At 37.2% G+C, this 14,139-nt stretch overlaps 1 protein-coding gene across 3 annotated transcripts in view; it reads left to right on the top strand.

The window, feature by feature from the left end:
• The first annotated feature begins 1,874 nt into the window (after positions 1 to 1,874).
• The window catches only part of LOC127415413 (arf-GAP with coiled-coil, ANK repeat and PH domain-containing protein 1-like), a 29,867-nt gene continuing 17,602 nt past the window's right edge, over positions 1,875 to 14,139 (top strand). The window contains exons 1-11 of one of the 3 annotated variants that reach the window (XM_051654127.1): positions 1,876 to 2,079; positions 2,243 to 2,521; positions 4,249 to 4,306; positions 4,778 to 4,897; positions 6,452 to 6,505; positions 6,645 to 6,703; positions 7,811 to 7,994; positions 8,221 to 8,265; positions 10,362 to 10,457; positions 13,069 to 13,143; positions 13,292 to 13,404. In XM_051654127.1, the coding sequence (XP_051510087.1) occupies positions 2,469 to 2,521; positions 4,249 to 4,306; positions 4,778 to 4,897; positions 6,452 to 6,505; positions 6,645 to 6,703; positions 7,811 to 7,994; positions 8,221 to 8,265; positions 10,362 to 10,457; positions 13,069 to 13,143; positions 13,292 to 13,404 (857 nt within the window). In that variant the 5' untranslated portion in view covers positions 1,876 to 2,079; positions 2,243 to 2,468. Of the gene's footprint in view, positions 2,522 to 4,248; positions 4,307 to 4,777; positions 4,898 to 6,451; positions 6,506 to 6,644; positions 6,704 to 7,810; positions 7,995 to 8,220; positions 8,266 to 10,361; positions 10,458 to 13,068; positions 13,144 to 13,291; positions 13,405 to 14,139 lie in introns of all 3 variants that reach the window. The other 2 variants (XM_051654137.1, XM_051654119.1) reach the window with 2 other exon arrangements.

Raw genomic sequence — 14,139 nt, 5'->3', positions numbered from 1 at the left:
AAAAATGTTGTCCTCCGTGTGTTTATTAACTCTTTGCATGAAATACTTTTCAAATCCCTCAAAGACTAATTGTTGAAAAAAAGAGCAAAATAAGCTATTCTACAGCACTTTAAGATAAATTTCAAGTATGTGCATCCTGTTGACACATCCTTGTGTTTAATCAGATTAACTGAAACATCCCAGCAGTTATACTGATGTAATTTTGGCCAGGTTCCTGGTCTTGCAGTATGCACTGCAATGGCACTCACCTACCACCAGAGGTAGAGATTTCTCCAAATACCCAATAGGGTGATTCTCACCAAACCTGTCAAGAAAATTTCCTTGTCCTATTTTACTCCAATAAATAAAATAAATAAGAAATGTTATTTTGCATATAGTAAATTAAGCCTACTTTTGGCCCATTCGGATTTTTTTGTTTTTTACATTGTGACATTAGTTTCATGACACTTTACCCCCCAATTCTCATTACCGCAGTGTGAAAAAAGGAAGTCATTATGATATTCTTAATACCGCAACGTGAAAAAATTATATATTATTTAAATTGTAAAGTATTTATACATCATAGTAGTACTCTCTTTGTTCTGCCTTTCATTTTCACTCATTTTAATTTAAACATCATTATAAAACAGCATCTTTTTTTTTTTTTTACTGTAATCAGAATCATCATTGAAAACAATGGGAATAGTAAAAGTAAAACGCGTTCAGGACCCGTTGCGATAATGAGAATTGGGATGTAAAACATGCTTAAAGGGTTAGTTCACTCAAAAATGAAAATTCTCTCATCATTTACTCACCATCATGGCATCCCAGATGTGTATGACTTCACATCTGGGATGGCATGAGGGTGAGTAAATAAATCAATAAATCATTTTACTTTTGGGTGAACTATCTTTAAGTGTCCTGAAAATAATGTCCCAAGTGCACAAAACTAACTTAATGGTTGTAAATGTAGGCTTTAATTTCTTTATGCAAAAAAAAAATAAAAAATAAAAATAAAAAATAAATATATATATATAATATTTTTTATTTCATTTATTTATTTATTTTATTTTATTTTATTTTTATTTATTTATTTTTTTTTTTTTTGGAGTTAAATATGACCAGGACATTTTCTTGACAGGTTTCTTGAGAATTGCCCAATTTAGAAGTTTTTAACTTTTTACGATTTCTTCATGATTTTTATTAACACTATAATATTTAGATATTTTAATCAAGTTATTAAGTAGACGACTTGCTTACTGCTTGGTTTACAGAGAGGGCAAGGGAGAAGACAATTCATGCTGGTTTAGGTTTACCGGCTTGACTGTTTACAGTACACGTTTTTGCATGTGCCAAATGCAGTGTATGTACACCGAGGGGCATTAAAAGCTCATTTTACGGTTTAATTTCTCGCAGCTTTTACTTCTGTTTTGGCTGCTGACTGCTCTTTCTCTGCAATCAGGTGGGGCTTTTTTTGTTTGAACAACAGGTTTAACCAGGGCAAATGTGGCTGGGTTGCTAGCAGATCTAATGACAAACAGAGTGATTATGTCACGTAATGTTCGAGACTTTGGAAAACACTCCTGTAGAGAACACTCCCTGAAAACGTTTCATGGGAAAGAAACTGGCATCTGGAAGCATATTTATTCTGTTCATAACGCAACCAAAGTCATCCGTATTGCCAGAGCCAAAACTAAAGCGCAGACCTAAGACAAGATTTCGTTTTCAGTACAGTAGACATTGTCTTTGTTCACCATAAACATAAGAGCAGTAACAGCATCACTTAAATATACTGCAATGATTGATCTCACTTGAAAATGAGAGATGCAGCATGCGTTAGCAAACCCGGAAATAAAGTGCGCGCGTAAGGGGTGGACCAACCGGGGCAAACGCAAGAAGCGAGAGATTAAAAAAAAAGAAAAAAGAGTTCTGCTGCAAAGTGCGAACAAGTTTTAGTACCCCAAGGGAGACCTGCAAGGGCATGGTGTTTGATGCGTTCAAATACAGATCGATATATAAACCTATGAATCTATGGACTTATGGAGGGAAAGAAACGCACGTGATTTTGTAGATTAGGAAGAGTTCAGGGCATAATTGTCGGTATGGTTAAATTGATTTACTTTTTATAGAATTGTATTTTATATTATTGTATGAATTGCTTATTTTTTTATTTCTTAAAGTTATTGTTCAGCACTTTCAGTGTACTTTCCGAAAAATACAAACTCGGGTGTATTTAGGAAAAGATGCAATTTGTTTTCACAAGGCAACACCCTCTGACTGATATTTATACCGAAACCATCCAATGGATACGATTGGTTTAATTCATCGTTTCTAATTGATTCCTGATGTTCTTCACACCACTGGTATCACGGCATTGGACGTATAAGGCATAAAGGAAGCGTCTTCTCTCTTTTTGGTGACACCGCATGGTATAAGGAATTAAAAGAATTGTTGGAATAAATTGTGTCTTTATTTCGACTTTTCCAAAAATGACTATCAAACTGGACTTCGAAGAATGTCTGAAAGACTCCCCACGATTCAGGTAAGTTAATATTCAGCCTATTGTGCGTAAATGCTCATACTTTGAGACTTACAATTATTTGACCACACTAAATGATGACAAAAAAATATCAGCTTTACATCATATTAACATATACGTATTCATTTTCAGCACATTTAAAACATAAACTTGACAGTCATGTGTGGAATTTATACAAGGGGCTGACGTTGCAGGTTTCTTGTCAAGCTGGTCTACGATCAGGCTGATGGGTTCAGTTTAATGCTTAGGTAACGGGTGTGCATAGAGAAACCTGGCCGTGGATCAGTGTGACATGCGCATTAACGGTAGTGCAGCGCATATCTGACGGCACTGGAAAGAATTTGCTTAGATCAGAAGGAATGAATGGGATCTTGAGGGTGATTGAGTGGCTCTCAGAACAGTGAGAGTGGAAACATCCAAACAGGGATCTCATCATGATGGGGCTAGTATCAGGGGCATGTTTAATCACTCATAGGAACATAAAAAGAGATTGTAGGTTTAGTAACTCGGCAGCATGGGGTCGATTTCAGGGTACTGGAACATTCAGAAACAGCATGTCTATTTAAATCATTCGTAAATGTGATATTTAGAGTTTTCTTCTATATTAATGATGTAGTAATGGGCTTTTTCTTTCTTTCTCTCTCTTTATTTCTTTCTATTGCTTTTTCTCTCTCCACTCCTCTTCTCTGGTTTGGCTGTAGTAGATCTAGTGGGCAGCATAATGGAAAGTTTGAGTGCCATGTTTTAGTGGCTGCAGGGGGAGCAGTCTCAGAGGGTGTAGTTAGTTCAAGAATTTGGTCATCACTACTCAGAAATGAGCTTGTATAAACCCACAATATCCCATTTCATCAGTCATATACAGATATAAACATAGAGAACATGTGGTACTCGTCTAATCCTGGTGTCTTGATCTTCATATACTCAGAGCAACTGAAAAAGAAAGAGTTCACAAATACACATTAGTAAGATGACATAGGCCACCGACATAAACACAGATGAGGCCTCGTTTACTTCAGACTGTGGCTGCCTCCGGTTGCTTAGTAACGGATGGGTATTGGTGGTGGAGGAGCAGGAAGTCAGGCGAGAGATACTGAAATGATAAACAGGAGACAGGAAGTGTGTTTCAGGGGTGGATTGCTCCGGAAACTAAAAGTTTTCTCAAACACACACACACACACACACACACACACACACTTTCTTGCACTAACAAATAAATACAATCATGATGTGTACACATCCACTTGAGCACTCATAGTATTAATCAATAGTTTTCTGAAAAGATCAACCCACTTATTTTATCTTTCTCCAGTGATGTCTTGATGTCTCTCAATCACTCCTGCTATATTAGTAGGAGAAGATGAGTTTAGAAAGTTAAAGGATGCAAGCTTTAAAAGCTTTCTGTCTATGCATGAAAAAAGCAGAAAACCACACTGTTTTTCTTTGTATTTTGACAATACAGATAAGAGAAAAATGCTTACTGACTCACTGAAATGAGCACACCTTTTGAATATGCAAATGCATGCATACAGTCACATGCTTCTGGTGTCCCACCCGATAAAACATATGTTACTTATCTTATTAGATACCTTGGCATGTTATCATGCAGAAAAGATGGCTACAATGAATTCTTATTTTATGCAAATTATATATAGTGTTTTTTAAAAGGTGTAGTTAGAATGAATGCGATAACATTCCTTTGATATGTATCTGTATCTGGTATGTTTCAACAGGGCAGAAATCGAGAAGGTGGAGGTAAATGTTTGTGAATTGGAGACAAGGCTTGAGAAGGTGAGAGACAAAGGGAGAGTTGATGTCAAAACATAGAATAGTTGACCCTCATATTTAGACTCACACCATAAGATAACGTCCCCAAATACCACTGCCAATGATTTTATTGCTTTGACCTTCAAATGTTCAGTTCCTCAATTTGAGACAAAGTTGTTGCTACTGTTCCCCTCTCCTGCCTCGTGTTTCCCCACTCTTGAGTTTTGTAAAGAGATGCAGTGTTATGCAGATTGGAGTGGAAGTGCAAAGAGGAATTACCAATTGGAAAGTGATTAACCACAATCCCAGCCAATTTCCCTTGAATTTACTGTGCCAGATCAGTTCAAAACCACAGAGAACTCCTGCTCATCTTCTTGACAAATTTACTGGTTTTGCGTGCACAAAAGTTGTTTAAAAAAATTCATAAGGTTAATGTGTAGTGTTGGAATAATGCTTTTGGTTATAAAATAATTTAATGTCTGTGTCTTTGTGTAGTTGGTGAAACAGTGCCACACTATGCTGGAGACAGGTCGTGTGTATTGCCTGAACAGTAAGAGTTTTGTCAATGGTCTCAAAGAGCTGGGACACCACTGTTCTGAGGACAAAACTATGGGGGTGAGTGTCTCAACAGTCCTGTAACTGATTTTAAATTAGCATTACTTACTAGCACAAAAATCCACACAGGGTTAGCCACATGGGCTAACTGATACCTGAGACTGTATGTGATCATGTGATGATCAGCCATAACAGCATCAAAACAGAAAACTGATACAACATGATTGTAAATTCAAAACCTTGTGGCGGTCACAGGAATTTAGAAAAGACTGCGACTATCTGAGATGGAAGGAAATATTGTTAAATTATTTTTAAAATACTGTGGACATGATACAGAAATGGTATTTGATGGTAATGCTATGGTACTTCGATAAATAACATGGTACTGAATAGACTGATATATCGGTTTTACCGATTAATTGGTGGAGATTGTTGCTTTTTGGAACAACAATCGATTATCAAAAATCAATGCCAACTGTTGCCATTTGTGTTTTTTTTTTCCTCTGTGGCTGACACTGGAGCATTGTACAGTTAGAATAGCTTGGTTGTACAGTATAACGGCAATCGGTAGGTGAAATAAAACAATCAAGTGGGGATTTGCTATATTTAAATCTTTCATCATTGACGATATTCATTTATATTTTTATCCTCACTTCAGTGCATATTTTATTTGCATAATTGTTACTGTAACAGAGCTAAGTCTCCGCATTTCAAAATAAGAGTCCCTTTTAGGTTTTAGGCTTGTTTTTAGTTAAAAGACGTGCATTATCCACCAAATCTTTATATTTTCTGTTTATTATTTTGGTTGAACAGCAAACTGCATCTGTGCTTGTATTAATTGTGGACTCTTATATTAAGGAAAGATAAGTACATTTTTTAACATTCTATAAATCGATTTTAAAAATAGTATCAGCCGATTAATTGGTTATCTGCCTTTTCCACCACCTTAACCCACCACTGGTTGACCTCTAGTACTGAATGATTACCATATGTACAGTAAATACCATAGTATTTACATGGTACTCTAGGGTACTGGTACTCTAGGGTACTTAAGATGATACCTTCATACATGTCCAAAAAAAAAACACAGTATTATGCTTTGGTGTTTTATTTTCTTAATTTATTGTATAATTTGCAAACAGAATGTGTTGCTTGATAGAGGTTTACTATAGGTTGGAAGCATTGTTTGTTTCTATTTTATGTAGATATCAATTTAATTTCCAGAGAACGCATAAACTGGTACAATGTATTCCTTTGAATGTACTGTAAGTGGCTTTGGATAAAAGCGTCTGCCAAATGCATAAATTAAATAAATTATAAATGTAATTGCAAATAGATGTGCCTAGACATTATAAAGACATGGTAACATTTTGGGTATGGGGAAATGCAAGTTAACATTTAGAACACAATATTTTACATATTCATCTGATTCGACTGAAGCCACTAAGCAGAAAGCTGAAATGCTATGAGCTGATAAAATGTTTGATAGGAGTATACTTCATTAAAAATAAGAAAGTATAAAGCATTAAAGTGTATGGAAATGAAAATGGAATGAGAGATTTGTCTTATATAGTAACCTTAATGGAGGTTATCTTATACCCTTCTGTCTTTTAGGAGTGTTTAGAAAAGTTTTCTAAAAAACTGTCTGACATCCTCAGTGCTCAAGAGGTGAGTCGAGTTCTTCCTTTTTAATGTTACTGTTACTGTTAGCAACCAATATGCCAGAAATCTGTCTAGAGATATTGTTCCTGTATCCACTTTTCTTTTGGCCTCTCTCCCACTCCATGAATTCTGTCTCGCCCAACAGGAGGTGATTGAAACCACACAGAAGTCTGTGAAGTCGAAACTACAGAATTTTGTGAAAGAGTAAGCTGTTTCCTTTCTCAACCCCTTTATATGTATGAATTTAGGGTATTGACTGGAGCATAAAAATGTGACTCAGAGGACAGCTCTTGAATACAGGAACCACTAATAGAATTAGGCATTTGCACCCCTTTTGCATGTGGTATTTCAGTGCAAAAACCTGTCTTATTCACCAACCATCATGAGCATCACTTTTTTTTTTTTTTTTTTAAAGTGATAGGGACAGGTTTTGGAGGGTTGGGGTGGGGTGCACAGATCCAAAACTCATAAATATTAAATAATTTCTGCTCAGGTAATTTTAATAGTCAGTGGATAAATACATGGATCAGCTGATCATTAAAAAGTATGATTGGCTGATCTGGTGGTAACATTTTTTTAACTTTAATAAACCAAGATTACACCTGTACATCAGTGAATGTATATCATGAGCGTGGACACATTTGTTTGCATTTTCCTTTGCGTTTTCACCGGAAAAGATTACGTGCTGCTGAACAGCGGAGCAAGTAGTGCACAAGAGAACAGCCACGACAAGCTTTCATCATAACATTTCAAAATAACAAAATCCAGTGCCAGATCACCACTCATAACACACACAAACAAAATGGAATCTTCTGCTCAATAACTGGAGATTTCTTTCTCTGTTTTAGAGACATACCTGGTGAAAGCAATTTCAAAAGTGAAGAAAAAATTGGCCTAGGCAAAAAGTCGTGGGGACGTGTCCCACCCATAAATGATACGACATTTTTATGTAATTAGGCTCATTATAGATTTAGCTTTATATACAAAACTTGCAAAAAGCACGTGTTAATTCCTTGACCAGTACAAATAAACAGTGCTTTTACCGAGAGCTATTCATTCTTAGTGAATTCCTCACTTAGTTGTATTTTATTATTGGCATTTGTAACTGATATAAATGGACTGTGGCTTTTTTTTCCTTTTGCTGCAGTTGATGTGCATCACATAACTAACATTTAACTTTCTATAGACCTGCTATTCTTTAATGTAACAGGACTTTGACCATATATTCAGTATAATTGCTATTAAGGGTAATGGTAGGTGTTTTCCTAAAGTAGTAAAATGATTTCTTTTCATTACCATTCTCACTTTTAGGGATGTAAAGCGTTTTAAGGATGTACGCAAGGAGTTTGAGCGCAGCAGTGAGAACCTGGAGGCAGCACTAAGCAGGAATGCTCAGGCACCTCGAGGGAAACAGCATGAGGTGGAAGAAGCCAGTAATAACCTGCTTAATGCACGGAGAGCCTTCAGATCAGGGGCACTGGACTACGTGCTGCAGGTATAAACATACGTTTGGAAACATACAGACTCATACTTTTAAACAAACTGTTGCATGCATGGACATGCATGAAAAAAATGTAACTTTTAAAATTTAAAGCAGGCATGTTTATTTGTACACCAAAATAAACCTAAAACTACCTTAAGCAGCTTATCTGATGTCAGTGCCTTTAGATTTCACTGTCTGATTTTTCCTTCTTTCTTTGTTTCTCTCTCTCTCTTCCAAGATTAATGTCATTGAGTCCAAGAAGAAGACTGAAATTCTAATGGCGGTATGTGTCAAAATACGCATTCTGTGATTTAAAGATCATAATGGATGATGTCATAATGTGGAATTCTACACTGCCTGGCCAAAAACAAAGTCGCTGTTTGAATTGAAATAATGGTTATGATCTGAGGTTGCTTCAGTTGGTCATGTGCTGGAGAAGACTTTACGTAGTGGTTCGACTCTCCTGTCGTCAATACCGCCTTTAGCTTTGATTACGGTGCACATTCGTTGTGGCATTGTTTCGACAAACTTATGCAATGTCACAACATTTATTTCTATCCAGAGTTGCATTCATGTTTGGCCGAGATCTTGTATTGACAACGGGAGAGTCGAACTTCATTTTATTGCCACATAACGTTGCTGAGCCTAGACCTGACAACTGAAGCAACCCCAGACCATAACCATTATTTAAATCGAAATGGAAATGTTTTTTTTTTTTTTTGGCCAGTATACAGTGCATCCGGAAAGCATTCACAGCGCTTTACTTTTTCCACATTTTGTTATGTTACAGCCTTATTCCAAAATGGATTAAATTCATTATTTCCCTCAAAATTCTACAAACAATACCCCATAATGACAGCATGAAAGAAGTTTGTTTGAAATCTTTGCAAATTTATTAAAAATAAAAAATGGGAAAAAAAAGTCATATGTACATAAGTATTCACAGCCTTTGCCATGACACTCAAAATTGAGCTTAGGTGCATCCTGTTTCCACTGATCCTTGAGATCCCTGTGGTAAATTCAATTGATTGGACATGATTTGGAAAGGCACACACCTGTCTAAATAAGGTCCCACTGTTAACAGTGCATGTCAGAGCACAAACCAAGCCATGAAGTCCAAGGAATTGTCTGTAGACCTCCGAGACAGGATTGTATCGAGGCACAGATCTGGGGAAGGGTACAGAAAAATTTCTGCAGCATTGAAGGTCCCAATGAGCACTGTGGCCTCCATCATCCGTAAATGGAAGAAGTTTGGAACCACCAGGACTCTTCCTAGAGCTGGCCGCCTGGCCAAACTGAGCGATCGGGGGAGAAGGGCCTTAGTCAGGGAGGTGACCAAGAACCCGATGGTCACTCTGACAGAGCTCCAGCATTTCACTGTGGAGAGAGGAGAACCTTCCAGAAGAAAAACCATCTCTGCAGCACTCCACCAATCAGGCCTGTACGGTAGAGTGGCCAGATGGAAGCCACTCAGTAAAAGGCACATGACAGCCCGCCTGGAGTTTGCCAAAAGGCACCTGAAGGACTCTCAGACAATGAGAAACAAAGATTGAGCTCTTTGGCCTGAATGGCAAGCGTCATGTCTGGAGGAAACCAGGCACCGCTCATCACCTGGCCAGTACCATCCCTACAGTGAAGCACGGTGGTGGCAGCATCATGCTGTGGGGATGTTTTTCAGCAGCAGGAACTGGGAGACAAGTCAGGATTGAGGGAAAGATGAATGCAGCAATGTACAGAGACATCCTTGATGAAAACCTGCTCCAGAGCGCTCTGGACCTCAGACTGGGGCGAAGGTTCATCTTCCAACAGGACAATGACCCTAAGCACACAGTAAAGATAACAAAGGAGTGGCTACAGGACAACTCTGAGAATGTCCTTGAGTGGCCCAGCCAGAGCCCAGACTTGAACCCGATTGAACATCTCTGGAGAGATCTGAAAATGGCTGTGCACCGACGCTCCCCATCCAACCTGATGGAGCTTGAGAGGTCCTGCAAAGAAGAATGGGAGAAACTGCCCGAAAATATGTGCGCCAAGCTTGTAGCATCATACTTGAGGCTGTAATTGGTGCCAAAGGCGCTTCAACAAAGTATTGAGCAAAGGCTGTGAATACTTATGTACATGTGATATTTTTAATTTTTTTTATTTTTTATAAATTTGCAAAGATTTCAAACAAACTTATTTGTATTGTTTGTAGAATTTTGAGGGAAATAATGAATTTAATCCATTTTGGAATAAGGCTGTAACATAACAAAATGTGGAAAAAGTGAAGCGCTGTGAATACTTTCCGGATTTTCTGTATGATGGTGATTAGAACTGAATGTTAACTCTCAGTCACTTTTGTTTGTCGTCTTTGTATGTGTATGTGGCGTGGTGTGCCAGATGCTTTCTCTTATGGAGGCCCAGGCTCTGTTCTTCCGACAGGGTTACCAGTCACTCACAGAATTGGAAAACTACCGCAAGCAACTGAGTGATGAGGTAAGCTATCTATCTGTCTGTCTGTCTGTGTCTGTTTTTGCCACCTGATATTTATGTACTATTTATATGTAGCTGTTTGTGCGCATGGACAGAAAATAGATGAAGGAAGGAAAGTAAATGTGTGAAGTAGCAAGTAGACAAATGAGTTGCTTTGAAGGGGAAACATAAAAAAAAAATTTTGTAGGGAGGTTAAATGTTTTTCAAAAAGTGGAAGTGTTATTCCTTGTGACAGGAATATGATGGCACATTCAGAGGTCATATGATGGCCCATCATTATAGGAAGTTGTCTGCCAGAGAGAGCAACAACAGGAAACAGTATGTATCACACACTGGTTTGTATGGGTGTGTGTGTTTGTTGGCACATACCTCCGTGCTAGCAGAGCAGTAAAAATGACTGAAAAGTTCAACACTTATCAAGAGTAAAAACAAACACTGCTGCAGTTTGTAGACGCACTGCATAGAAAATAAATGCTAAGATCTGCTAAGATTAGACTGTTGTGCAAGTTCCAGGGCACTTTTCATTCAACTGAACAGTTATCTCAGATCAGTAGGTACTCATATCTGTACACGGTTATATAGTTCAACTCTTGTGTCTCCTAACCGAAATGTACATGGCTGTCAGTTTAATAGTTTTTTTATACATTCATATATATTTTTACCTTTTTCTTTTTTTTTTTCCTCAATCGCTTTGGCTCAATTCTCGAATGAGATTTATTTTTTTCAAAACAATGTTCAAATCTCTGAATAATTAGTTACTTGTTCACACCAGATTTGAATTTCTTATTTAAGCAAATTGCATGCGTTTTGGCACATGTGTGCAAAAGAGTAAGTACAATTGTCTACAATTTGCACAATAACTAAATGCACATGGCAAGCTGATCAGAACTGATGATTTGATTCTCAGTGAAATTGTCATACTCTTCACAACTTCTAAACATTCTTTTATCGTTCATCACATGTAAAATGATAACCATTCAGTTATCAAAATCTGTCAGACATACATGTATATTCCATAAATATCTATGAAATGGAATGTTTGTGATGTCTGCTAAATCTCTGGCCAGACCAACAAGAGCGACAGGATGTCCACCAAGAAGATGGGAACTTGTAGTGTTATGTACTGTGAGGAGGTACAATTTATTGTGTTTTACAGAACTACTGCAGGTTTTTTCATTGTTGCTCTTTTTTTTTTTTCATTTTGTGGCAATTTTCTGTTCACTATATGACTTTACATGTACAAAATGAGTAAAAATGGACATGCAAATGTGAATTTTCTGTTTACATGTAACACATTGCTACAAAAATAGGTTTACTGTATAAATACAAATGTGCATATCCTTTTTCTGTGTACTACAGTATTGACTTTTTGCAGTGAAGTTTTACCTACTGTTGAAATCTGTATCTAAAAAGCTCAGTGTGATACACAATAGCATTCAGCTAGACAAAACTGACATTCTTGTATAGTACAGTAAGCAGTCAGTGTCAACAAAAATGAAATTTGTATATAACAAACATTTCCAGGGTTGACTGCCATGGTGAAAAAACATCTAAACATTTTGACCAGTACGACTCACACAATGACAACTTTTTATTTTGGTGGCATTGGCCAATTTTCTGACACAATAACTAGGTTTTGAAGCATGAATTAAATGTTTTCTGTGAGTTACTACATTTTGCAGATATGCAATAGAGTTGTGATGTCCCATAAAACAGCTGTGACAATTACACTTACAGTTTAGAGAATGTTAAGACTGTTTCAAAAAATTAGCCAAAGCGATTGAGAAAAATTGTAACGCAGCCATTGTCTGTTTTTAAGAAATTACTTCATGTTACTAAAGAAGAACATGAAGTTGAAATGTAGACGTTTAAGGCAGGAAACTTACTCACCTTCTACTGGCCTGCGAAAACCACAAAACCTGCTCATAACTTCCTGAAAGCACAGGAAATGGTGAGAAACTAAGCATGACAAATGTCAAGAGAGATGTGTAATGCCTATTCATTGCAATGGGGTACAGTATGAGAATAAAGAAGATGGGAGAGATTTCAGGGCATATACTTATAAGAGGTAGCTGGACCAGGGATCATGCTTTTACAAACAAAGTGGAAGTGACAGAGCAAGGGACAAAGGAAAACACTCATTTGATAAAGTGACTGGAGAGACTGGAAAAGAGAGGGGGAGAGAACAGGAAAGTGAATGGAAGATAATAAGTAAATGTGGAGATAGAGCTGATCTTTTGACCTTTCTTGTTAGAGGACAGGAAGTTGGGTCTCATTCAGTGGATCAGAAATCTGCCACACCACAAAGAGACTACCATTATGCACTTATTGTCACAGTTTATAACTTGAAAAGAGTCTCCTAATAACTATATACAGAAGCAGGGATTTAGGCTGAGCCAAAGGGCATTTTTAATTTGAATTGTATACAATTAAATTTCAGGATCTAGTTGAATACATGTTGTAGCGCATAGCTGGACATGGTCCAAACCTCACTCTCCATGGGTTTCCATGTTTTCAAGACTTCCAGGTTGCTTAGATTCAGACATAAAGGACTGAATTAGTGGATGTGACTTATTCTCTCTGTCCCTCTTTTTCTCTCTCTCTCTTTGTACAGTACACTCAACTGGTCCTGAATTCTGCAAGAGAGAAAAGGGACATGGAGCAGAGACATGCTGCTGTCAAGAAAAAAGTAGAAACTTACACACACAGCCCAATATATCTGTACATAAACTCACAAAGGCACTATACAGCGTGTACACAAAGACACTATCACTTTACATGTATTTTAAGGAACTATACATGCATCTAAGGGAACTTGTTTGCATGGGCATCTTTAGGATGTGTCATATGATGACTCCATTATGGACTTCAGCCAAGATGCACCCAATGGCATCGCAATGGAAGGCTACCTGTACAAGAGAGCCAGCAATGCTTTTAAAACATGGAGCAGGTAAAGGACTCTGCTTTCATCATCTGCATTTCCTCTGTTTCTCTCAGATGAGCAATAAATAAGTTTTGACCATTGAAATGGTAAAATAATTGAGCTGCTTTAAGGTCAGACAACATTTCATTTTTATTTTCTTCTTAATGTTTCATTGTGGTTATGCACAGAAATACTATTGCTTATGGTTAGTAATTTGAACACCCTAAAAACATCCAGAACTCCCCATCAGGCTCTTAAAAAACATGCAAAACAACATCAGGCGAATTCCAACGGTAGCTGGGTTTCCATCCACTTATTTTCATGCTAATTTTGTGATATTGCAAAAAAAAGAAAAAAAAAAAAAAAAAAAGATTGATGGAAAAACCAATATCAACAATGTGCATACAAAATTGATATGCTCACTTGAGATGGATACATTTTTTATTCTAAAAAAGGCGGGCATACACTAAGATTAGAATTTACAGTGGAATATAAATGTGCATCAAAAAAAGTCATGTGATTTTGCCTCAACAAGCCATGTGGATACATAATTCGCTCCGAGTATATAATCACGTAGCATCTGAAATGTTGCTATAGTTATTTTGAAATGCCGGACACAAAGCCTGTCATCAAAATGATGGGCTAGCAGGGCTACTATTACTTCCCAGAACTGTTTGACACTCTTCTGCTCCCAGACATACAGTAAGGCATCTGCCGCTGAATGCTAGCAAACATGAATATTGATATTGATACAAGACGGCG

Source organism: Myxocyprinus asiaticus, chromosome 2 (genome assembly GCF_019703515.2).
Source record: "Myxocyprinus asiaticus isolate MX2 ecotype Aquarium Trade chromosome 2, UBuf_Myxa_2, whole genome shotgun sequence".
Lineage (NCBI taxonomy): Eukaryota > Metazoa > Chordata > Actinopteri > Cypriniformes > Catostomidae > Myxocyprinus > Myxocyprinus asiaticus.
The sequence above is the reverse complement of the archived record's forward strand: the minus strand, read 5'-3'. Positions and strand labels throughout refer to the sequence as shown.